The 21,139-nt window shown below is 53.1% G+C and overlaps 3 protein-coding genes and 1 long non-coding RNA gene across 4 annotated transcripts; 2 read left to right on the top strand and 2 right to left on the bottom strand.

Moving 5' to 3' along the window:
• Positions 1–634: 634 nt before the first annotated feature.
• On the bottom strand, positions 635–5,937 carry PRDX2 (peroxiredoxin 2). Its single transcript, XM_007995427.3, has 6 exons — positions 5,797–5,937; positions 5,216–5,327; positions 4,967–5,120; positions 4,224–4,346; positions 3,912–4,042; positions 635–982 (listed from the first exon to the last, which is right to left on the bottom strand). The coding sequence occupies exons 2-6, from the start codon at positions 5,316–5,318 to the stop codon at positions 897–899; spliced, it is 597 nt and encodes a 198-aa protein (XP_007993618.2). The 5' UTR covers positions 5,319–5,327; positions 5,797–5,937; the 3' UTR covers positions 635–896.
• Positions 5,938–6,048: 111 nt separating this feature from the next.
• THSD8 (thrombospondin type 1 domain containing 8) lies at positions 6,049–10,553 on the top strand. Its single transcript, XM_037992162.2, has 3 exons — positions 6,049–6,276; positions 8,473–8,678; positions 10,444–10,553. Exons 1-2 carry the CDS (start codon positions 6,129–6,131, stop codon positions 8,670–8,672), a joined length of 348 nt encoding a protein of 115 aa, XP_037848090.1. The 5' UTR covers positions 6,049–6,128; the 3' UTR covers positions 8,673–8,678; positions 10,444–10,553.
• LOC119621852 (uncharacterized) lies at positions 7,374–10,539 on the bottom strand. Its single transcript, XR_005238440.2, has 3 exons — positions 10,432–10,539; positions 7,931–7,979; positions 7,374–7,814 (listed from the first exon to the last, which is right to left on the bottom strand). It is a non-coding gene; the product is annotated as an uncharacterized lncRNA (long non-coding RNA).
• Positions 10,554–10,615: 62 nt separating the features above from the next.
• On the top strand, positions 10,616–18,263 carry RNASEH2A (ribonuclease H2 subunit A). Its single transcript, XM_007995428.3, has 8 exons — positions 10,616–10,859; positions 11,067–11,138; positions 11,265–11,391; positions 11,495–11,582; positions 14,530–14,667; positions 14,776–14,863; positions 17,824–17,947; positions 18,058–18,263. Exons 1-8 carry the CDS (start codon positions 10,733–10,735, stop codon positions 18,194–18,196), a joined length of 903 nt encoding a protein of 300 aa, XP_007993619.1. The 5' UTR covers positions 10,616–10,732; the 3' UTR covers positions 18,197–18,263.
• The last annotated feature ends 2,876 nt before the right edge of the window (positions 18,264–21,139 follow it).

The following is a 21,139-nucleotide window of genomic DNA, read 5'->3' as shown; positions in this document are numbered from 1 at the left end:
TCCTAGCCTAACTGCCACCCTCCCACCCCAGGGGCAGACAGGCGATCTTTCCAGCCTGGGGTGGGGCAGAGCTCACAGCAGGGACTCTGCACTCTGCACGTAGCTCAGGCTCTCATTCTTGGTTCTGCTCTTAAGACTGGGTCCCCACCCTCTTCCCCATAAGACTAGACTGGGCTGGGTTCCTTCCAGCTCGAGGAAGCCATCTTAGGAACTAGGAACTGGGCCCCACACAGGGGCCTCGGCCCGAGCCTCACATAACTCATCACCTACAACTTTTACCACGTGCATAGTGATCTGGGTTTGCAGTCCTATTTTACTGTTGAAGAGACCCAGAGACGATCACAGCTCTTAAATGGTATTTGAACCCGGGCTGGCTGGTGACAAAATGTGGGCGCTGCCTTGTATGGCCAGATTTCTGGATGTAGGGCATCCTGGGATTTGCAAGGGACAAAGGCATGCCCTACTCCTCGGAAACCGCCTTGAACGCAAGGAGGAAAAGAGCAGGCACTGAGCATGTGATAAGACCGCCACCGTGTGGCGAAGATGAGCAAACAGGGTCAGTTTCCCAAGCCTGAGCCTGGAGAAGGGAGGGTGTTGCAGGGGAGGAAGAAAGGAGAGAGCACACCAACACAGATTTACACCTGTCCCTAATACTTTATTGGTCACCTCTAGGCCTGTGTGCGGCTAGGTGGGTTCGGGGGAGGGCGCCACTATTCAGCTCCTAGGTGGAGGCATGAGAAGGCCTTGGCCTAGCCCTCCAGGGTCCCAGACTGTAGGGTTTGGAGGGGCAGGTCTGGCCTTTCCTGGGTCAGCACAGGGCACCCAGGTGGGGGCACAGGTGGACACCCAGCACAGGCACCTAGGTAGGGGCACAAGCTTACTATCCGTTGGCTAGCCTAATTGTGTTTGGAGAAATATTCCTTGCTGTCATCCACGTTGGGCTTAATCGTGTCACTGCCAGGCTTCCAGCCAGCGGGACAAACTGTGGGAAGACACAAGGATGCACATGAAAGCTACAGCCCCAGGTTCAAGGTGAAGCAAACAAGGGCCTGTGTTGCAGAAGAAAATGCTGTAAGTGGTTCAGGCCCAGGAATGTGGATATTAAGAGAAGCCCTCCAGCCGGGCGCTGTGGCTCATGCCTGTAATCCCAGCACTTTGGGAGGCCAAGGCGGGCGGATCACGAGGTCAGGAGACCGAGACCATCCTGGCTAACACAGTGAAACCCTGTCTCTACTAAAAATACCAAAAAAAAATTAGCCGGGCGTGGCGGCGGGTGCCTGTAGTCCCAGCTACTCAGGAGGCTGAGGCAGGACAATGGCGTGAACCCGGGAGACGGAGCTTGCAGTGAACTGAGGTGGTGTCACTGCACTCTAGCCTGGGCAACAGAGCAAGACTCTGTCTCAAAAAAAAAAAAAAAAAAAAAAAAAGAGAAGCCCTCCAAGCCCAGTTCAGTATTTTTTCTCTTTTTTTTTTTTGAGACAGAGTCTTGCTCTGTTGCCCAGGCTGAAGTACAGTGGCATGATCTCAGCTCATGCAACCTCTGCCTCCTGGGTTCAAGCGATTCTTGTGCCCCAGACTCCCAAGTGGCTGGAATTACAGGGGTGCACCACCATGCCTGGCTAATTTTTGTATTTTTGGTAGAGACCATGTTAGCCACGCTTGTTTTGAACTCCTGACCTCAAGTCATCTGCCCATCTTGGCCTCCCCAAGTGCTAGGATTACAGGTGTGAGCCACCATGCCCAGCCAAGTTCAGTATTTTCTCTTTTTCTTTTCTTTTTCTTTTGAGACAGAGTCCTGTTCTGTCGCCCAGGCTGAAGTGCAGTGGTGTGATCTCGGCTCACTGCAACCTCCGCCTCCTGGGTTCAAGCGATTCTTCTGCCTCAGCCTCCTGAGTAGCTGGGACTGCAAGTGCCCGCCACCACGCCCTGCTAATTTTTTGGTACTTTTAGTAGAGACAGGGTTTCACCATATTGGTCAGGCTGATCTCAAACTCCTGACCTCAGGTGATCCGCCCCCCTTGGCCTCCCAAAGTACTAGGATTACAGGCGTGGGCCACTGCGCCTAGCTAAGTTCAGCATTTTTTAGTTGGTGTGTTTCCTACCCTTAATTCTTAAATTTCTTTTTGCCACCCACCTCTCCTTTTTCTTTTTTTTTTTTTTTTTGAGACGGAGTCTCGCTCTGTCGCCCAGGCTGGAATGCAGTGACCAGATCTCAGCTCACTGCAAGCTCCGCCTCCCGGGTTCACGCCATTCTCCTGCCTCAGCCTCCCGAGTAGCTGGGACTACAGGCGCCCGCCACCTCGCCCGGCTAGTTTTTTGTATTTTTTAGTGGAGACGGGGTTTCACCATGTTCGCCCATGTTGGGATGGTCTCGATCTCCTGACCTCGTGATCCGCCCGTCTCGGCCTCCCAAAGTGCTGGGATTACAGGCTTGAGCCACCGCGCCCGGCCCTCCTTTTTCTTTCGTTCTTTTTTTTTTTTTTTTGAGACGGAGTTTCACTTCACTCTTCTTGCCCAGGCTGGTGTACAATGGCACGATCTCGGCTCACTGCAACTTCTGCCTCTCAGCTTCAAGTGACTCTCCTGCCTCAGCCTCCCAAGTAGCTGGGATTACAGGCATGTACCACCACGCCCGGCTAATTTTGTATTTTTAGTAGAGACGGGGTTTCTCCATGTTGGTCAAGCTGGTCTCGAACTCCCAACCTCAGGTGATCCACCCTCCTAGGCCTCCCAAAGTGCTGGGATTACAGGTGTTAGCCATGACATCTGGCCTCTTTTTTCTTTTTCTTTTCTTTTTTAAGAGATGGGTTATTCCTATGTTGCCTAGGCTGGACTCAAACTCCTAGGCTTAAGCAATCTTTTGCCTCACTCTCCAGAGTAGGTGGAACTACAGGCATGAGACAGCATATTCCTGTCTTTTCGGCCCCTTTAACCCCATCTTTGTCCCTCTGCCCCACCCCTACAGGTTTTGTTATTGTTGTTTTGTTTTGTTTTGTTTTGTTTTTGACATGGAGTCTCACACTGGGCCTGGGCTGGAGTGCAGTGGTGCGATCTCGGCTCACCGCAACCCCCTCCTGGGTTCAAGCAATCCTCCTGCATCAGCCTCCCAAGTAGCTGGGATTACAGGCACCCACCACCATGCCCAGTTAATTTTTTTGTATTTTTAGTAGAGACGGGGTTTCACTATGTTGACCAGGCTGGTCTCAAACTCCTGACCTTGTGATCCGCCCGCCTTGGCCTCCCAAAATGCTGCTGGGATTACAGGCGTGAGCCACTGTGCCCGGCCTGTTTGTTTTTTGAGACAAGGTCTTGCTGTGTCACCCAGGCTGGAGTGCAGTGGTGCGATCATAGCTCACTGCAGCCTCGACCTCCCAGGCTCAAGCGATCCTCCGGCCTCAGCCTCCTGAGTAGCTGGGACTATAGGTATGCTTCACAAGCCAGGCTAATTGTTGCCCAAGCTGGAGTACAATGGTACGATCTCGGCTCACTGTAACTTCCGCCTCCCAGATTCAAGAGAACTCCTGCCTCAGTCTCTCAAGTAGCTGGGATTACACGCACATGCCACCATGCCCAGCTAATTTTTTTGTGTTTTTAGTAGAGAAGGGGTTTCACCATGTTGGTCAGGCTGGTCTCGAACTCCTAACCTCAGGTGATCCACCTGTCACAGCCTCCCAAAGTGCTGGCATTACAGGCGTGAGCCACTGAGCCCAGCTCCTTTGTCCACCTTGGTTGAATGTCAGGGGTATTTGTCTCCTACCACACTAGAAACTTCCTGCAGACAAACCCCTGAGCTGAATCTTCTTTGGGGTCCTAACACCCATCTAGACAGGTCAGAGGACAGGCAGTGAATGTTTGCATGAGTGACAGAGGCACTGAGTATGTACCCATGTGTCATGTGTGTTTCTGCTCACCTTCTCCATGCTCGTCTGTGTACTGGAAGGCCTGGACCAGCCGCAGAGCCTCATCCACGGAGCGTCCCACAGGCAAATCATTAACAGTGATCTGGCGAAGGACACCCTTGCCATCGATGATAAATAGGCCCCTGAAGACATCAGGGTTCCCAGTAAGGAGCTGGGAGCTCCCACTGCCAGAGACAAGGAAGGGACTACCAACCACCCGCTGCTAGCCACAGGGCTGGGGGCAAAGAAGACATTGTACAGGAGTGGTTCCAGCTCCACAGGAATGGGGGGTCTCCATGAGCCGGGCTGAGGGTCCCACAGTACCTGTAGGCAATGCCTTCATCTGTTTTTAGCACGCCGTAATCCTCAGACAAGTGTCTGGTCACGTCAGCAAGCAGGGGGATGTTCAGGGGGCCCAAGCCTCCTTCCTTCCGGGGGGTGTTGATCCTGGGAGTAGAGGAGATAGAATTGGGGCCTCAGGATGCCTGGTACAGCCGGGTCCTCACCCTGTGGGCCCAATGTGATAAGCACTGGAGGCCAAAGATAAGGGGCTTTAAAGTAGGCTGCTGGGAGCCTCACCCACCCCACCCTGGGTTGGGTACAAGGACTTCCCACAGCTGGGAAGACTAAGCTTGAGAGGCAACGCTCCAGCTAAGTGGCTTCACATGTGCTTGTAACTTGCAGCATCACCCAGCAGAGAGCCCGTGTTAAGAGTCTCGGTCCTCCTCTAGCTGCGTCATGGGGTACAGCTCTTCACTTAGGTGAACCGGAGTTTCCATCTTTATGAAATAGGGCAGCACAGCCTCCCTCCTGGGAACTAGTAGATAGAGCAGATAAAGTTGCATCTGAGTTGCATCTGCAACTCTATGTGCCAAACAACTAGCTCAACTAGCTGCCAAATGCTAATAATTACTGCCATCCTTAAAAACTTGGGCGGCAATATTTCCATTATGTTCAAGATGGGGAAACGCAGGTTCCAGAGATTGAGCAATGGTCACGAAGCCACACAGCTCGGACCCGAGGGTGTGAGCTTAGCTGCAACCTCCTTCTCTGGCCCCTGCTCATACCAAGCCAGGTGGGTGAACTGAGAGTCCACCGAGACGCCCAGCACTTCGCAGCCCAGCTTGCGGAAGTCCTCGGCACGGTTGCTGAACGCGATGATCTCCGTGGGGCACACAAAAGTGAAGTCCAGAGGGTAGAAAAAGAGGACCACGTACTTCCCTGGGGAGGAGGGACCAAGAGGAGTTAGGGCCCAGCCTCTCTCATGCACGGCCCCGCTTCTGCTTCTACCTGGGTCCGCTCCGGGCTGCGCTCACCTTTGTAGTCCGACAGCTTCACCTCTTTGAAGGCGCCATCAACCACTGCTGTGGCCTTGAAGTCAGGGGCTGGCTTTCCGATGCGCGCGTTACCGGAGGCCATGACTGAAAGCTGAGAACCCTGTCCGGTCAGTGCGCCCGGGAAGACCCTTTGTCCTCCCACCCCAAGGTCGCGCTGCGTGCTGGGCCCTGTGACTGAGTCAGCACGGCGGAGGCGACAGCACCAACCCTCACCCTCCCGTGTACCGGGTCTGCAAAGCCCAGAGGCTGCCGGAGGCCCGCCCTCCTGACCAGAGCACGAGTGACCCAGCCACTGCCACTAGCACCCCACGAGCGAGTCGGCCGGAGCGCGGTGTCGCAAGCCCCAAGTCCAGAAGGAGACAGTGAGGCCCCCTCGAGCAGGGGGCGGGGAACAGGGCGATCGGGCCTGCACTGCAAGGCTGTGGCCTCGGTTTCCCCCGCAAGGACAAAGGAGGCCACTACAGCGGATGGAAAACAAAGGCGGCCAGCACTGAGATCAGGATCCGGCCAAAGCAGCTTGAAGGGGGTCCTCCCGCCAGGTGCACTCTGTGTGTCTATACCTGCGTGGGCAAGGGCTAGACGCACGGACGATCACACGCGTGGACCCGCGTTCTCAGCGCCAAGTGAGCCCTGGGCCGCGAAGCCTTTTATGCCCGGCCCGAACCAAGACGTGCGCTGCGCAGGGGAGGGAGCGAACGAGCGGAGCGGTCGGGTCCACTGCACCCTCAGGTGCGGGGGAGCGTGCGGCCGGGTCCATGCGCCTGCGGGCGCCGGGGGGAGACGTGTTGCCTTCGGCCGGGACCACTGCACCGGCTCGCGGGGGTAATGCGGCCGCCGCAGACTCCGCGCACAACTCTGCCTGCGAGCGCGCTGGGTGCCGTTGGAGTCGGGCATGGCCCGGATCCCGGCGGCGCTGCTGCTGGTGCCTCTGCTACTCCTGCCGCTGGCGACCCCTGCCCAGGTCTACCAGGACTATCAGTACTTCGGCCAGCAGGGCGAAGGTGACACCTGGGAGCAGCTGAGGCTGCAGCACCTAAAGGGTAACCTCAGGCGGCGGGGGTGACGATGTCCATAGGCTCCCCGTTGCCCTACTTCTCCTGCTGGCTGCAAAGGGACCTTCCTCCGCGGGCTGCAAATCTCCACCCAGCTCTGCACTAGAGGCGTCCCCCTGGGCTGGTTACTGTTCTCTGAGGCTCGGTTTACTCTTGGATACGTTGAAATAGATACTGCTTTAAAGCAGCTCCCAAGGGAAGAGGGGGTGTGAGTAGGACATTGAAGCTGTCACTCGGGGATAGGTGCCAGGAAGGGCAGAAGCAGAGAAAGAAGAGGGCGGGCAAGCTTGGGAAGTCAGAGAGGGTCCGGTTGCAGAAGACCCGTGACCAGTGCAGCGAGAACGACAAGCGAAAACCCCAAATGGAAAGATTTGGGGAAAGAATGTCCAAGAAAGAGGGAATAGCAAGTGCCAAGGTGAAAAGGCCTGAAGGAGAAGTGGGAAGAGGTCGGTGAGGTGTGGCAGAGTGGGTGTGGGAGGGTAGCAGGTGTCAGATCTTGGTGAGCCGCGAGTTGGGATAAGATCGGAGTTGGAGGCCTGGCGCGATGGCTCAAGCCTGTAATCCCAGCACTTTGGGAGGCTGAGACGGGCGGATCACGAGGTCAGGAGATCGAGACCATCCTGGCTAACACGGTGAAACCCCGTCTCTACTGAAAAACACAAAAAAAACTAGCCGGGCGAGGTGGCGGGCGCCTGTAGTCCCAGCTACTCGGGAGGCTGAGGCGGGAGAATGGCGTAAACCCAGGAGGTGGAGCTTGCAGTGAGCTGAGATCTGGCCACTGCACTCCAGCCTGGGCGACAGAGCGAGACTCCGTCTCAAAAAAAAAAAAAAAAAAAAAAAAAAAAAAAAGATCGGAGTTGGGATAACATCTGTCTCATAGGGGAAAGGGGCAGATTCAGTATAGAGCCCTTTGAAGTGATCATAGTGGCCAGTGCGGTAGCTCACGCCTGTAACCCGAGCACTTTGGGAGGCTGAAGTGGGAGGATCCCTTGGTCTCTGAGACCAGTCTAGCCTGGCCCACATAGAAAGACTCTGTCTCTACAAAAAAGATTTTAAAATTAGCCTTAGGTGATGGCCTAGCACTTTGGGAGGCCGAGGCGGAAGGACTGCTTGAGCCCAGGAGTTCAAGACCAGCCTGGGCAACATGAAGAGACCCCCTTCTCTACAAAAATAAATACATAAATAAAAACAAAAAATAAATTAGCCTGCCATGGTGGCATGAGCCTGTCCCAGCTACTCAAGAGGCTGATACAGGAGGACCATTTGTGCCAAGGAATTTGAGGCTGCAGTGAGCCATGATTACGCCCTTACATTCCAACCTGGGTAACAGAGCAAGATCCTGTCTCAAAAAATAAAAATAAAAATAAAAAATAAAAAATAAACCTGATCATAAAAATTTGGTTTGTATATGCTAGTGCAGCACCAGGAGATTTACTTACCTTCATTCTGTCAATTATGCCATTTATCACTTGATAGCCCTGCTGGTCAGTTGGCATTGTGCCTGCTTCAGGGCCATGGTCACACCCCTGAAGACAGAAGTCAGCTTCAGATGGCAGGCACCGAGGATGTTATAGGACACTCACAACTGTGCAGGCTGGCACAGCCTGAAAGTGTCAGGTTGTAGTTCCTCTGAGCCACTTACCCTGTGTATGAGCTTGGAAGGTTGGCTTGCTGTCTCTTGGTTTCCCCACCTGAGACTCATGGAAAGATTAAATGAGGCCAGACATGGTGGCTGGCTCACACCTGTAATCCCAGCACTTTGGGAAGCTGAGATGGGAGTATCACTTGAGCCCAGGAGTTCCAGACCAGCCTGGGCAACATGGTGAAACACCATCTCTGCAAAAAATTAGCCAGGCATGGTGGCATGTGCCTGTAGTCCTAGCTACTTGGGAGGCTAAGGTAGGAGGATTGCTTGAGCCCAGGAAGTTGAGGCTGCAGTGAGCTGTGACTGTGCCACTGCACTCCAGCCTGGGCGACAGAGCGACACCCTGTCTCAAAAAAAAAAAAAAAAAAAAAAAAAATTAAATGAGATAGTCTACCGGGGAGTGTCTAGCATAGAGGCAGAGTCTAGCGAATATGCGCTTCTCTTATTTGTTAGTATCTTTATCTTTCTTCCTCTCTGGGGGAGGGGATTGGGAGTAGACCGCCTCCACCTAGGTCTTCATCTCTGCCCTCCCTCTCTAGAAGTCGAGGACTCAATCCTTGGCCCGTGGGGAAAGTGGCGGTGTCTCTGCGACCTGGGCAAGCAGGAGCGCAGCCGCGAGGTAGTCGGCACAGCCCCAGGCCCAGTTTTCATGGACCCGGAGAACCTGATCCAGTTAGGACCCTGCCGGCAACGGGATTGTCCATCTTGCAAGCCCTTCGACTGCGACTGGAGGCTCTGAGCCCGAGTGAGAGAGGGGCCCAGAGGACGCCGGGCCAGGGCAAGCCGCAGGGCCCAGGGTGGGCGCGGAGGGAGGCGTGCGGTGCGCTGCGGGTATGAAGTGAGTTTGGGGAAGGGAGAACTGGGGCTCCAAGTCTTGAGTGACTTGAGGCTGATATGGTTAGGCGGAAGCTGAGGCAGGAGCCGAGAGCCCCCCTGATATCTAGGGAGAAAGGCAGAAAAATGGAGGGGGGCGCCGGGCGCTAGGACTCAAGCCTGTAATTCCGGCATTTTCGGAGGCCGAGACAGGCGCATCTCTTGAGTCCAGGAGTTCAAGACCAGTCTGGGCAATATAGTTGAGATCATCTCTCCATAAAAATTTTAAAAATTAGACGAGCGTGGCGGCACATGCCTGTGGTCCCAGCTACTCGGTAGGATGGGGAGGGAGGATCGCTTGAGCCTGGGAGGCAAAGGTTACAGTGAGCCGAGATTGCTACACTGCTATCCAGCCTGGGCAACAGAGTAACACCCTGTCTTTAAAAAAAAAAAAAAAAAAAAAAGTGGAGGGTGAGGCGCAGAGGAATAAAAGGAGATAAAAAGACAATGAACTGGCCAGGCGCGGTGGCTCAAGCCTGTAATCCCAGCACTTTGGAAGGCCGAGACGGGCGGATCACGAGGTCAGGAGATCGAGACCATCCCGGCTAACAAGGTGAAACCCCGTCTCTACTAAAAAAATACAAAAAAAAAAAAACTAGCTGGGCGTGGTGGCGGGCGCCTGTAGTCCCAGCTACTCGTGAGGCTGAGGCAGGAGAATGGCATAATTCTGGGAGGCAGAACTTGCAGTGAGCCGAGACCCGGCCACTGCACTCCAGCCTGGGCGACAGAGCGAGACTCCGTCCAAAAAAAAAAAAAAAAAAAAAAAAGACAATGAACTAGGACCCTGAGGAAGGGGCATGAGCCTGGTAAGGGGCAGGAACCCACAGGCAGAGGACATGAGCCCCAGTGAGTCCAGGGAATAGAAGAAGTGTGGAGGCCAGGCACTGTGGCTCAGGCTTGTAATCCCAACACTTTGGGAGGCGGAGGCGGCCGGATCACTTGAGCCCAGGAGTTTGAAGCCAGTCTGGGCAACATAGTGAGGCCCCGTCTCTACAAAAAATACCAAAAATAGTTGGGCATGGTGGTGTGGTGTGCACCTGTAGTCCAGCTGCTTGGGAGACGGAGGTGGGAGGGTCGTGTCAACCCAGGAGTGGAGGTTGCAGTGAGCCAATATCGCACCACTGCACTCCAGCCTGGGCAACAGAGAGAGACCCTGTCTAAAAAAAAAAGGGGGGGGTGTCGGGGTGGGGGTGGGGACATTCATTCTAAGTTAGGAGGAATGAGCTTCTATATAGTGGGCAGAGACCCTGAGCAGGAGTCCACTGAGGTCTGTGATCTCCAATGGGGGTGGGGAAGGCTTTGCCTGAATGAGAGAGAGGGTAGGAAGCACAGATCTTGCAGGGAGTGGGGGTGGGCTGAAGGCAGCAACCAAGAGAGGGAGTTTGGGGACTCCAAATCCAAAAGCCTGAGTTTAGTGGAAGCGCGGCTACCTGGTTTAGGGGACTTAGAATGTGTACAGAAGAAGGGACTGCGAGTACAGGACCTGAATCCAGGTGGAAGTCGGGGACGCAGTGATGCGGGGACCGGGTCCTGGGAGTGGGGTGGTATTTGACCCTCTAGTTCCCCATTAGGCTGGGTCTTCGAAGCTGCGTCTCAGTTTCCCTTTTATTTCCCCTTTTTCCTACCGGCTAACGCAGGCGGGGCCCCAGAGACCGTGAAGCAGAGCTTGCAAAGTGACCCGGTCCACCGAATTCCCCACGCTGAGTATTCGGCCACAGTCCTTCGGGACTACAATTCCCAGAAGGGCGCACGGCAGCGGCGTCGGCGTCGGCTGCGTAAGCGTCCACGGCCGTGGGAGCGACAGGGGCGTGTTCTGCCCGCGGATTGGCCGGAAACAGGCGCCGCTGCAAGGCCCGCGGAAAACGCGCGCGGAGACCCGCTCCCGCGGTGTTAGTTCTTGCAGCTGGTGGCGGCGGCCGAGGCGGCATGGATCTCAGCGAGCTGGAGAGAGACAACACGGGCCGCTGTCGCCTGAGTTCGCCTGTGCCCGCGGCGTGCCGCAAGGAGCCTTGCGCCCTGGGCGTCGATGAGGCGGGCAGGGGCCCCGTCCTGGGTGCGCACCTAGGGCCAGGGAGGGGAGGGGCGTGGTACGGGGGATGCGGGAAACGGGAGTCGGGATTGCACCGCACTAGGGGAGGGGATGTGGTCGTGGTGATGGCACCCAAAGAAGCAGTGATGGTAGAACAGGGATGGATGGCAACTTTCACGGGCTCAGTGATTGGACCCCGGCTGCCAGAAAACTGACACCCCTTCTCCCCAGGCCCCATGGTCTACGCCATCTGTTATTGTCCCCTGTCCCACCTGGCAGATCTGGAGGCCCTGAAAGTGGCAGGTGAGCCCGAGGTGTGCGTCTGGGGAAGGGATTCCTGGGTATGTGCAGGGGCAGGTGAGAACTGAAAGGGGAGGACAGGAACTGGGAGAAGCAGCTGTTCCCCTTCTCTTCCAAACCTCCTCCCAGACTCGAAGACCCTATTGGAGAGCGAGCGGGAAAGGCTCTTTGCGAAAATGGAGGAGAACAGGGACTTTGTCGGCTGGGCGCTGGACGTGCTATCTCCAAACCTCATCTCTACCAGCATGCTTGGGCGGTGAGGGGTACCCGGGAGGGGCTGTGGGAGAGGGGCAGCCAGCATGGGCTGACTGGGCTTTCTTCCTAGAATGAGGTTAACTGGGCTCTGTTCCCCACGACAGAGTCAAATACAACCTGAACTCCCTGTCACATGATACAGCCACTGGGCTTATACAGTATGCATTGGACCAGGGCGTGAATGTCACCCAGGTAAGTGTTGAGTTGTCCCCATTTAGTCATCGCAGGATAAACTGGCGACAAAACAGGAGTTCTAGACTGCAGTGAGCCATGATCATGCCACAGCACTCCATCTTGGGTGACAAAGAAAGACCCCCCCAACCAAAAATGAAAATGGAGGCTGGGCCCAGTGGCTCACGCCTATAATCGCAGCACTTTGGGAGGCCGCGGCGGGTAGATCACCGGAGGTCAAGAGTTCGAGACCAGCCTGACCAACATGGTGAAACCCCGTCTCTACTAAAAATACAAAAATTAGCTGGACGTGGTGGCGGGCGCCTGTAATCCTAGCTACTCAGGAGGCTGAAGCAGGAGAATCGCTTGAACCCAGGAGGCAGAAGTTGCAGTGAGCCAAGATTGTGCCATTGCACTCCAACCTGGGCAACAGAGTGAGACTCTGTCTCAAAAAATAATAATAAATAAAAATAAACTAAAAATGGGAGGCCAGGCACGGTGGCTCAAGGCTGTAATCCCAGTGCTTTGGGAGGCTGAGGCGGGCAAATCACCTAAGGTCAGGAGTTGAAGACCATCCTGGCCAACATGATGAAACCCTGTCTCTACCAAAATCGCTTGAACCCGGGAGGCGGAGGTTGTAGTGAGCTGAGATCGTGCCATTGCACTCCAGCCTGGGGGACACGGCAAAAAATAAAGATAAAAGAAGTAAATGTGGGCAAAAACGTGCAGTGGGCAGATTTAGCATCAGATACGTCTGGAGTGCCTCAGGCATATTCATTGCTACTGTTGATTTCGTGCTCCTGTTTCTGCCCTAAATGTGTGCCACACTGAGGACCACAGTGTAGCCCCTAGTCCCATCTCCATCTAATCTCTCCCTCATCCTAAAGGCTCAGTCTGCAGAACAAATCCCATATGTGTCTCCCTGCTACCTCTGTCCTAGCCCAGGACAACCCCCCACACCCTGGACACCTGCTGAGCATCGTCTCTCATCCCCCACCCTCCTGTCCCCTCCAATCTGTTCCCCATGCAGCAACAGAAGGTAGTCTTTTTGAAATGCACATCTCCTGTGGCTCACACCTGTAAGCTCAGCACTTTGGGAGGCCCAGATGGGCGGATCACGAGGTCAGGAGATGGAGACCATCCTGGCTAACACTGTGAAACCCCGTCTCTACTAAAAATACAAAAAATTAGCTGGGCGTGGTGGCAGGCGCCTGTAGTCCCAGCTATTCAGGAGGCTGAGGCAGGAGAATGGCGTGAACCTGGGAGGTGGAGTTTGCAGTGAGCCGAGATCGCGCCACTGCACTCTAGCCTAGGCAACAGAGCGAGACTCCGTCTCAAAAAAAAAAAAAAAAGAAATGCACATCTCAACATTTAGTTTTCCGATCACAGTGGAAATTAAATCAGAAAAATTTACAGTCGAGTGGGGGAGAATTACATTAAATTACCAGAGAAAAACATAAATCAGCATTGCCTCGAATGCTCTCAGTGAAAGAACGGACCATTTTGAGAGCATAACAAGGCAAAATACCCTCGACGTAGGAATTGCATGCTGGGTGTGGTGGCCCATACCTGTAATCCCAGCACTTTGAGAAGCTGAGGTGAGCAAATTGGTTGAGGCCAGGAGTTCCAGACTAGCCTGGGCAACATAGCAAGACCCCATCTCTACAAGAAGAAGAAGAAAGAAAGGAATTATAGCAAGGTAGGCCTTGCTGAGGAGGGACCTGAGGATCAGGTCCAAATGCAGAGCTGGCGATGCAGTAATTGGCATAGACAGACAAGGGACCTGCCCGTGGGGGTTCAGGGCCTAGCCTGGGCAGAAAAATGTTTAGCTGGTAAACAAAAAATAAAGGTGGTTTCTGAAAACAGTACTGCTGTGGAGATACCACTTTCTCCCAGCAGCTGTTGACCCCTCTCTTCGGTGCTGTAGCCATAGACCCCCGTGCAAGGGCCCAGCATCATGGACCTGGTCCCAGCTCAGGGCCTTTGTACTGGCTGTTCTCACACCTAGAGCCCTCTTCCCCAGATCTCTGCACGGTTTAGTTCCTCATCTCCTTCAAGCCTTTATTCACCACTACACCTAGCTAATTTTTTATTTTTTGTAGAAACATGGTCTCCATATGTTGTCCAAGTTGGTCTCGAACACCTGCCCTCAAGTGATCCTCCCGCTTTGGCTTCCTAAAGTGTTGGGATTACAGGCGTGTGCCAACGCACTCTACCACTTTTTTTTCTTTTTTTTTTTTTTTTTTTGAGACGGAGTCTCGCTCTGTCGCCCAGGCTGGAGTGCAGTGGCCGGATCTCTGCTCACTGCAAGCTCCGCCTCCCGGGTTCACGCCATTCTCCTGCCTCAGCCTCCCGAGTAGCTGGGACTACAGGCGCCCGCCACCTCGCCCGGCTAGTTTTTTGTGTTTTTTTAGTAGAGACGGGGTTTCACAGTGTTAGCCAGGATGGTCTCGATCTCCTGACCTCGTGATCCGCCCGTCTCGGCCTCCCAAAGTGCTGGGATTACAGGCTTGAGCCACCGCGCCCGGCCCACTTTTTTTTCTAGTGTTTTCTGCCACCTCAGTTCCTAGAACAGTATCTGGCATGCAGTAGGTGCTAAATAAGTGTAGAGCAGATGCAGCATGATCAGAGGAAGCCTCTTCAGGAGGTGATTTTTTTTTCTTTGTTTTATTTTATTGTATTTATTTTATGTTTTTGTAAAGATGGGGTCTCACTGTGTTGCCAAGCCTGGTCTCAAACTCCCAGGCTCAAGCGATCCTCCCGCCTCAACCTCCCAAAGTGCTGGGATCACAGGCGTGAACAACGTGGCCTGGCCTGGGAGAAGATGTTTGAGTTGAAATCCCTGATTGATCCAGCCTGGGGACGGGCTGTGAGAAGAGGATTCTGGGTAGCAGGAAGAACGTGCCAGGGCTGTGAGGCTAGAGCATTGGTACATTGTTCAATTAATATGTGTCTGTTGCCGTGGCAGGTGTTTGTGGACACTGTAGGGATGCCAGAGACATACCAGGCGCGGCTGCAGCAAAGTTTTCCCGGGATTGAGGTGACGGTCAAGGCCAAAGCAGATGCCCTCTACCCAGTGGTTAGTGCTGCCAGCATCTGTGCCAAGGTCAGTACCCTACTAGCCATGGCCGGCTTCCAGCATCCCACTATATAAGGGCCAGGCATGGCCACCACGGGGGAGGAGGGAGATTCCAGGTGGCTGTCTTGCCCACAGGTGGCCCGGGACCAGGCCGTGAAGAAATGGAAGTTCGTGGAGAAACTGCAGGACTCGGATACTGATTATGGCTCAGGCTACCCCAATGGTGAGCAGACAGTGACCATGGTACTAATGTTGAAATGGCCAGAGCTGAGCACACTTCTGAGGTTTTCTTTTCTTCCTTTCTGTCGTTTATCATTTTATTTTGCTTATTTTTTGTTTCTATTTTTTATTTTTATTTATTTTTTGAGACAGAGTTTTGCTCTTGCTGCCCAGGCTGAAGTGCAATGGTGCGATCTCGGCTCACCGCAACCTTCACCTCCTGGCTTCAAGTGATTCTCCTGCGTCAGCCTCGCGAGTAGCTGGGATTACAGGCACGCGCCACCACGCCCGGCTAATTTTGTATTTTTAGTAGAGACAAGGTTTCTCCAGGTTGGTCAGGTTGGTCTTGAACTCCCGACCTCAGGTGATCTGCCCGACTCAGCCTTCCAAAGTGCTGGGATTACAGGTGTGAGCCACCGCGCCCGGCCTATTTTTGTTTTATAAAAATGGGTTCTTGTCATGTTGCCCAGGCTGGTATCACACTCCTGGAGTCAGGCAGTCCTCCCACCTTGGTCTGTCAAAGTGCTGGGATTACAGCCATAAGCCACCACCCCTGGCCCTTTTTTCCTTATTTTTTTAAAGAGATGGGATCTCCCTATGTTGCCCAGCCTGGTCTTGAACTCCTGGGCTTAAGTGATCCTCCTGCCTTGGACTTCCAAACAGCTAGGATTACAGGTGTGAACTACTGTGCCTGGCTGGAGGTTTTCTAAATTGTTCTGGTCACCCTACTCCACAGTGAAAGAGGCCAAGTGTTAGATAGTGGTGCCATTTGTTCATGGCCACACAGCCAGTGAGTGACGGAGCTGGGTTCCAGGCCATAGGATTGCTGCTGTCTTCCCCGCTTCCCACTTTACCGTCTCTCTGGAGCCCCAGTGATGAACTGAGACCTACGGTGGGCATCTGCCCCTTTGTTAAGGGGAAGGGGACCAGGCATGGTGGCTCATGCCTGTAATCCCAGCACTTTGGGAAACTGAGGTAGGAGAACCGCTTGAATCCTTGAGTTCAAGACCAACCTGGGCAACATAGCGAGATCCCCAACTCTATAAAAAATTTAAAAAATTAGCCGGTTATAGTGGTGCCCACCTGCAGTCCCAGCTACGCAGGCTAAGGTGGGTGGGTTGCTTGAGCCCAGGAGTTTGAGGCTGCAGTGAGCTATGATTATGCCACTGCACTCTAGCCTAGGTGACAAGGTGAGAGCTTATGTCAAAAAAAAATAATGTTAGCCGGGCGTGGTGGCTCACACCTGTAATCCCAGCACTTTGGGAGGCTGAGGTGGGTGGATCCCTTGAATTCAGGAGTTTGAGACCAGCCTGACCAACATGGTGAAACCCCATCTCTACTAAAAATACAAAATTAGCTGGACATGGTGGCACACGCCCGTAATCCCAGCGACTCAGGAGGCTGAGGCAGGAGAATTGCTTGAACCTGGGAGGTGGAGGTTGCAGTGAGCTGAGATCACACAATTGCACTTCAGCCTGGGAAATGAGCGAAACTCCGTCTCAAAATAATAACAATAATAATGTTTAATGACAGGCTGGGCGAGGTGGCTTATGCCTGTAATCCTAGCATTTTAAGAGACAAAGGCAGGTAGATCATGTGAACTCAGGAATTCAAGACCAGCCTGGGCAATATGGCAAAACCCCATCTCTACAAAAGATACAAAAATTAGCCAGGTGTGGTGGTGCACACCTGTAGTCCCAGCTACTTGGGAGGCTGAGGTGGGCGGATGGCTTGAGCCTGGGAGGCAGAGGTTGCATTGAGCTGTGATCATGCCACTACACTCCAGCCTAGGTAATAGAGTGATACCCTATCTCAAAAAAAATAAAAAGACTGGGCATGGTGGCTCACACCTGTAATCCCAACACTTTGGGAGGCTGAAGTGGGTGGATCACCTGAGGTCAGGAGTTTGAGACCAGCCTGACTGTCCAATACTGTGAAACCCCATCTCTACTAAAAATACAAAAATTAGCCAGATATGGTGGTGGGTGGCTGTAGTCCCAGCTACTTGGGAGGCTGAGGCAGGAGAATCACTTGAACCTGTAAGGCAGAGGTTGCAGTGAGTTGAGATCACACCACTGCACTCCAGCCTGGGCGAAAGAGCAAGACTCCATCTTAATAAATAAATAAATAAAATAGGCCGGGCGCGGTGGCTCAAGCCTGTAATCCCAGCACTTTGGGAGGCCGAGGCGGGCGGATCACGAGGTCAGGAGATTGAGACCATCCTGGCTAACACGGTGAAACCTCGTCTCTACTAAAAAATACAAAAAACTAGCTGGGCGAGGTGGCGGGCGCCTGTAGTCCCAGCTACTCGGGAGGCTGAGGCAGGAGAATGGCGTGAACCCGGGAGGCGGAGCTTGCAGTGAGCCGAGATCCGGCCACTGCACTCCAGCCTGGGCGACAGAGCGAGACTCCGTCTCAAAAAAAAAAATAAATAAATAAAATAAAAATGTTTAATCACTTGTTCTTGGAGGTCAAGGAGATGTCTCAGAGGCACTCTCCCTGCACTGCCCTTTGAGCAGTTCTTGGCCAGGTAAAGGTCCTGTGGCAAGAAGGTGCCTCAGACAATAGGAGGTGCCCCAGGTACTCCGGAGGAAGCCTTAGAAGAGTGGCAAGGAGGCCAGGCGCGGTGACTCACGCCTGTAATCCTAGCACTTTGGGAGGCCGAGGTGGTTAGATCACGAGGTCAAGCGATTGAGACCATCCTGGCCAACATGGTGAAACCTCATCACTACTAAAAATACAAAATTTTGCTGGGCACGGTGGCGTGTGCCTGTAATCCCAGCTACTTGGGAGGCTGAGGCGGGAGAATTGCTTGAACCCGGGAGGTGGAAGTTGCAGTGAGCTGAGATGGCGCCACTGCACTCCAGCTTGGGGACAGAATGAGACTCCATCTCAAAGAAAAAAAAAAAGAGTGACAAGCAGCTTGAATGTTATGGACTGTCACCATTGCCCACCCTACCCCAGATCCCAAGACAAAAGCGTGGTTGAAGGAGCACGTGGAGCCTGTGTTCGGCTTCCCCCAGTTTGTCCGGTTCAGCTGGCGCACAGCTCAGACCATCCTGGAGAAAGAGGCGGAAGACGTTATATGGTGGGTGTCATGGATGTCCTGGGGTGCTATAGGGAAGGAAAGAGGGAGGCCAGGGTTTAGCCCTGCCTGAGAGCATGGAAGTGGTCACTTTTATCACCTCTCTCCCACAGGGAGGACTCAACACCCGAGGATCAGGAGGGACTCAGGAAGATCACATCCTACTTCCTCAATGAAGGGTCCCAAGCCCGTCCCCGTACTTCCCACCGTTATTTCCTGGAACGTGGCCTGGAGTCAGCAACCAGCCTCTAGCAGCTGCCTCTACTCGCTCTATCTGCCTCCCCAACCCAGACATTAAAGTTTTTTAAGGAGAACCGCACGTAGGGGATGTACTTTTGAGACAGAGGTGAGGTGGGATTGTGCTCTGCAGCTGGGTCCAGCTATTGCCTTTTGGAACCTTTAACAGAATGGGTGTTGGTTGATTGATTTTATATGGTTTGATTTTTTTGTATTTTTAAATTTTATTTATTTATTTTATTTTATTTACTTTTTTTGAGAGACAGGAGTCTCACTCTGTCACCCAGGCTGGAGTAGAATGGGGCAATCTCAGCTCACTGCAACCTCTGCCTTCCAGGTTCAAGTGGTTCTCCTGCCTGAGTTTCCCAAGTAGCCGGGACTATAGGCATGTGCCATGCCCAACTAATTTCTTTTTTCTTGAGACAGAGTCTCCTGTTGCCCAGGCTGGAGTACTATGGCACGATCTCGGCTCACTGCAACCTCCACCTCCCTGGTTCAAGCAATTCCTCTGCCTCAGCCTCCCGAGTAGCTGCGATTACAGGCACGTGCCACCACACCCGGCTAATTTGCTTTTCTTTCTTTTTTTTTTTTTGAGACAAAGTCTCGCTTTCTCACCAGGCTGGAGTGCAGTGATGCAATCTTGGCTCACTGCAACCTCTGTGTCCCAGGTTCAATCGATTCTCCTCCCTCAGCCTCCCACGTAGCTGTGACCACAGGCACGTGCCACCATGCTCAGCTAATTTTTGTATTTTTAGTAGAGACGGGGGTTTCACCATATTGGCCAGGATGGTCTTGATCTCTTGACCTTGCAATCCGCCCGTCTCGGCCTCCCAAAGTGCTAGGATTACAGGTATGAGCCACCGCGCCCAGCCAGTTTTCTTGCATTTTTAGTAGAGACGGTGTTTCACCACGTTGGCCAGACTGGTCTTAAACTGCTGACCTCAGACAATCTGCCCGCCTCAGCCTCCCAAAGTGCTGGGATTATAGGTGTGAGCCACTGCGTCCCACCTAAATTTTGTGTTTTTTAGTAGAGACAAGGTTTCACTATATGTTGGTCAGGCTGTTCTCTACCTCCTGACCTCAGGTGATCTACCCACCTCAGCCTCCCAAAGTGCTGGGATTATAGGCGTGAGCCACTGCACTGACATTTTTTTAGTTATATGTTTAATTTAAAATTTTTTAAAAATTTTCTTTCTTGAGACAGAGTCTCGGTCTGTCACCCAGGTTGCAGCGCATTGGTGCAATCTTAGCTCACTGCAACCTCCGCCTCCCAGGTTCAAGTGATTCTCCTACCTCAGCCTCCCTAGTAGCTGGGACTACAGGCGCATGCCACCATGCCTGGCTCATTTTTTGTATTTTTAGTAGAGACAGGGTTTCACCATGTTAGCCATGATGGTCTCAATCTTCTGACCTCGTGATCCGCCTGCTTCGGCCTCCCAAAGTGCTGGGATTAAAGGTGTGAGCCACCGCACATGGCCTATTTTTATGTTTTTAAGATTTTTTTGAGAAAGAATCTCACTCTGTCACCCAAGCTGGAGTGCAGTGGTGCGATCTCAGCTCACTGCAACCTCGGCCCCCTGGGTTCAAGTGATTCTCCCACCTTAGTCTCCTGAGTAGCTCAGATTCCAGGCATATGCCATGATGCCAAATTAATTTTTGTGTTTTTTGTAGAGATGAGGTTTCACCATGTTGCCCAGGCTGGTCTTGTAGTCCTGGGTTCAAGTGATCTGCCTGCCGCGGCTCCTCAAGGTGTGAGCCACCATACTTGTCCGATTTATTCTAATATGTAAAGTACATGATATGACTGGGCACAGGGGCTCATACGTGTAATCCTAGTGCTTTGGAAGGCCAAGTCAGGAGGATCTTGACCAGCCTGGACAACATAGGGTAACAAGAGCAAAACTCTGTCTCAAAAAAAAAAAAAAAAATTGGCTGGGCCGCATGGGGGAAGATAAGAAAAAATAAAGGTAACAAACCAAACAAAAATCTTGACGGGCAGGGTGGAGTATGGCTGCAGTCCCAGCTTTTCTGGAGGTTTAGGTAGGCTCCAGCATGGGCGACAGAGCAAGACCATGTCTCCAAAAAAAAAAAAAGCGTATCTGCGCATTAATGTTTGGAACAAGCTGCATTCTCTCCAGAAGGACCTAGAAGGCCCAGATAAGCCCACCAGTGATTTGAGGCAGGTTGAGATGGAAGCTTTTCAGATGTTCTTTCTTTGGTGCTGTTTTTGTTTTGTTTTGTTTGAGACAGAGTCTCATTCTGTCACCCAGGCTGGAGTGCAGTGGCACAGTCTTAGGTCACTGCAATCCCCACCTCCCACGTTCAAGCGATTCTCCCACCTCAGCCTCCCGAACAGCTCCCGAACACCATGCCCGGCTAATTTTTGTATTTTTAGTAGTGACAGGGTTTCACCATGTGTGCCAGGCTGGTCTGAAACTCCTGACCTCAAGTGACCCACTTGCCTCAGCCTCCCGATGTGCTGGGTTTATAAGTGTAAGCCACTGCACCCAGTCTGTTTTTGTTTTCTGAGAGAGGATCGCTGTCACCCAGGCCAAAGTGTTGTCATGTGATCTTGGCTCATTGAAGCCTGGAATGCCTGGGCACACACGATCTTCCCACCTCAGCCCTGTGAGTAAGTGGAACTACAGGTATGCCACCAGGCGCAGCCAATTTAAAAAAAAAAATGGCCGAGTGTGGTGGCTCACACCTGTAATGCCAGCACTTTCGGAGGCTGAAGTGGGCGGATCACGAGGTCAGGAGGTAGAGACCATCCTGGCTAACACGGTCTCTACTAAAAATACAAAAAAATTAGCCAGGCGCGGTGGTGGGCGCCTGTAGTCCCAGCTACTCTGGAGGCTGAGGCAGGAGAATGGCGTGAACCCGGGAGGCGGAGCTTGCAGTGAGCCGAGATAGCCCCGCTGCACTCCAGCCTGGGTGACCGTGCGAGACTCAGCCTCA

This window comes from Chlorocebus sabaeus, chromosome 6 (genome assembly GCF_047675955.1).
Source record: "Chlorocebus sabaeus isolate Y175 chromosome 6, mChlSab1.0.hap1, whole genome shotgun sequence".
Classification (NCBI taxonomy): domain Eukaryota; kingdom Metazoa; phylum Chordata; class Mammalia; order Primates; family Cercopithecidae; genus Chlorocebus; species Chlorocebus sabaeus.
The sequence above is the reverse complement of the archived record's forward strand: the minus strand, read 5'-3'. Positions and strand labels throughout refer to the sequence as shown.

What these genes read in the sequence shown, in the direction of transcription:
- PRDX2 (XM_007995427.3), bottom strand. Translation starts at nt 5,318, where the DNA reads ATGGCCTCCGGTAACGCGCGCATCGGAAAGCCAGCCCCTGACTTCAAG. An exon ending in GATGAAGGCATTGCCTACAG is followed by an intron (nt 4,043 to 4,223) that starts GTACTGTGGGAC and finishes TGATGTCTTCAG; the next exon opens with GGGCCTATTTATCATCGATG. An exon ending in CACAGACGAGCATGGAGAAG is followed by an intron (nt 983 to 3,911) that starts GTGAGCAGAAAC and finishes GTCTTCCCACAG; the next exon opens with TTTGTCCCGCTGGCTGGAAG.
- RNASEH2A (XM_007995428.3), top strand. Translation starts at nt 10,733, where the DNA reads ATGGATCTCAGCGAGCTGGAGAGAGACAACACGGGCCGCTGTCGCCTG. An exon ending in CTGCCAGCATCTGTGCCAAG is followed by an intron (nt 14,668 to 14,775) that starts GTCAGTACCCTA and finishes TCTTGCCCACAG; the next exon opens with GTGGCCCGGGACCAGGCCGT. An exon ending in GAGGCGGAAGACGTTATATG is followed by an intron (nt 17,948 to 18,057) that starts GTGGGTGTCATG and finishes TCTCTCCCACAG; the next exon opens with GGAGGACTCAACACCCGAGG.
- THSD8 (XM_037992162.2), top strand. Translation starts at nt 6,129, where the DNA reads ATGGCCCGGATCCCGGCGGCGCTGCTGCTGGTGCCTCTGCTACTCCTG. An exon ending in GAGGCTGCAGCACCTAAAGG is followed by an intron (nt 6,277 to 8,472) that starts GTAACCTCAGGC and finishes CTCCCTCTCTAG; the next exon opens with AAGTCGAGGACTCAATCCTT.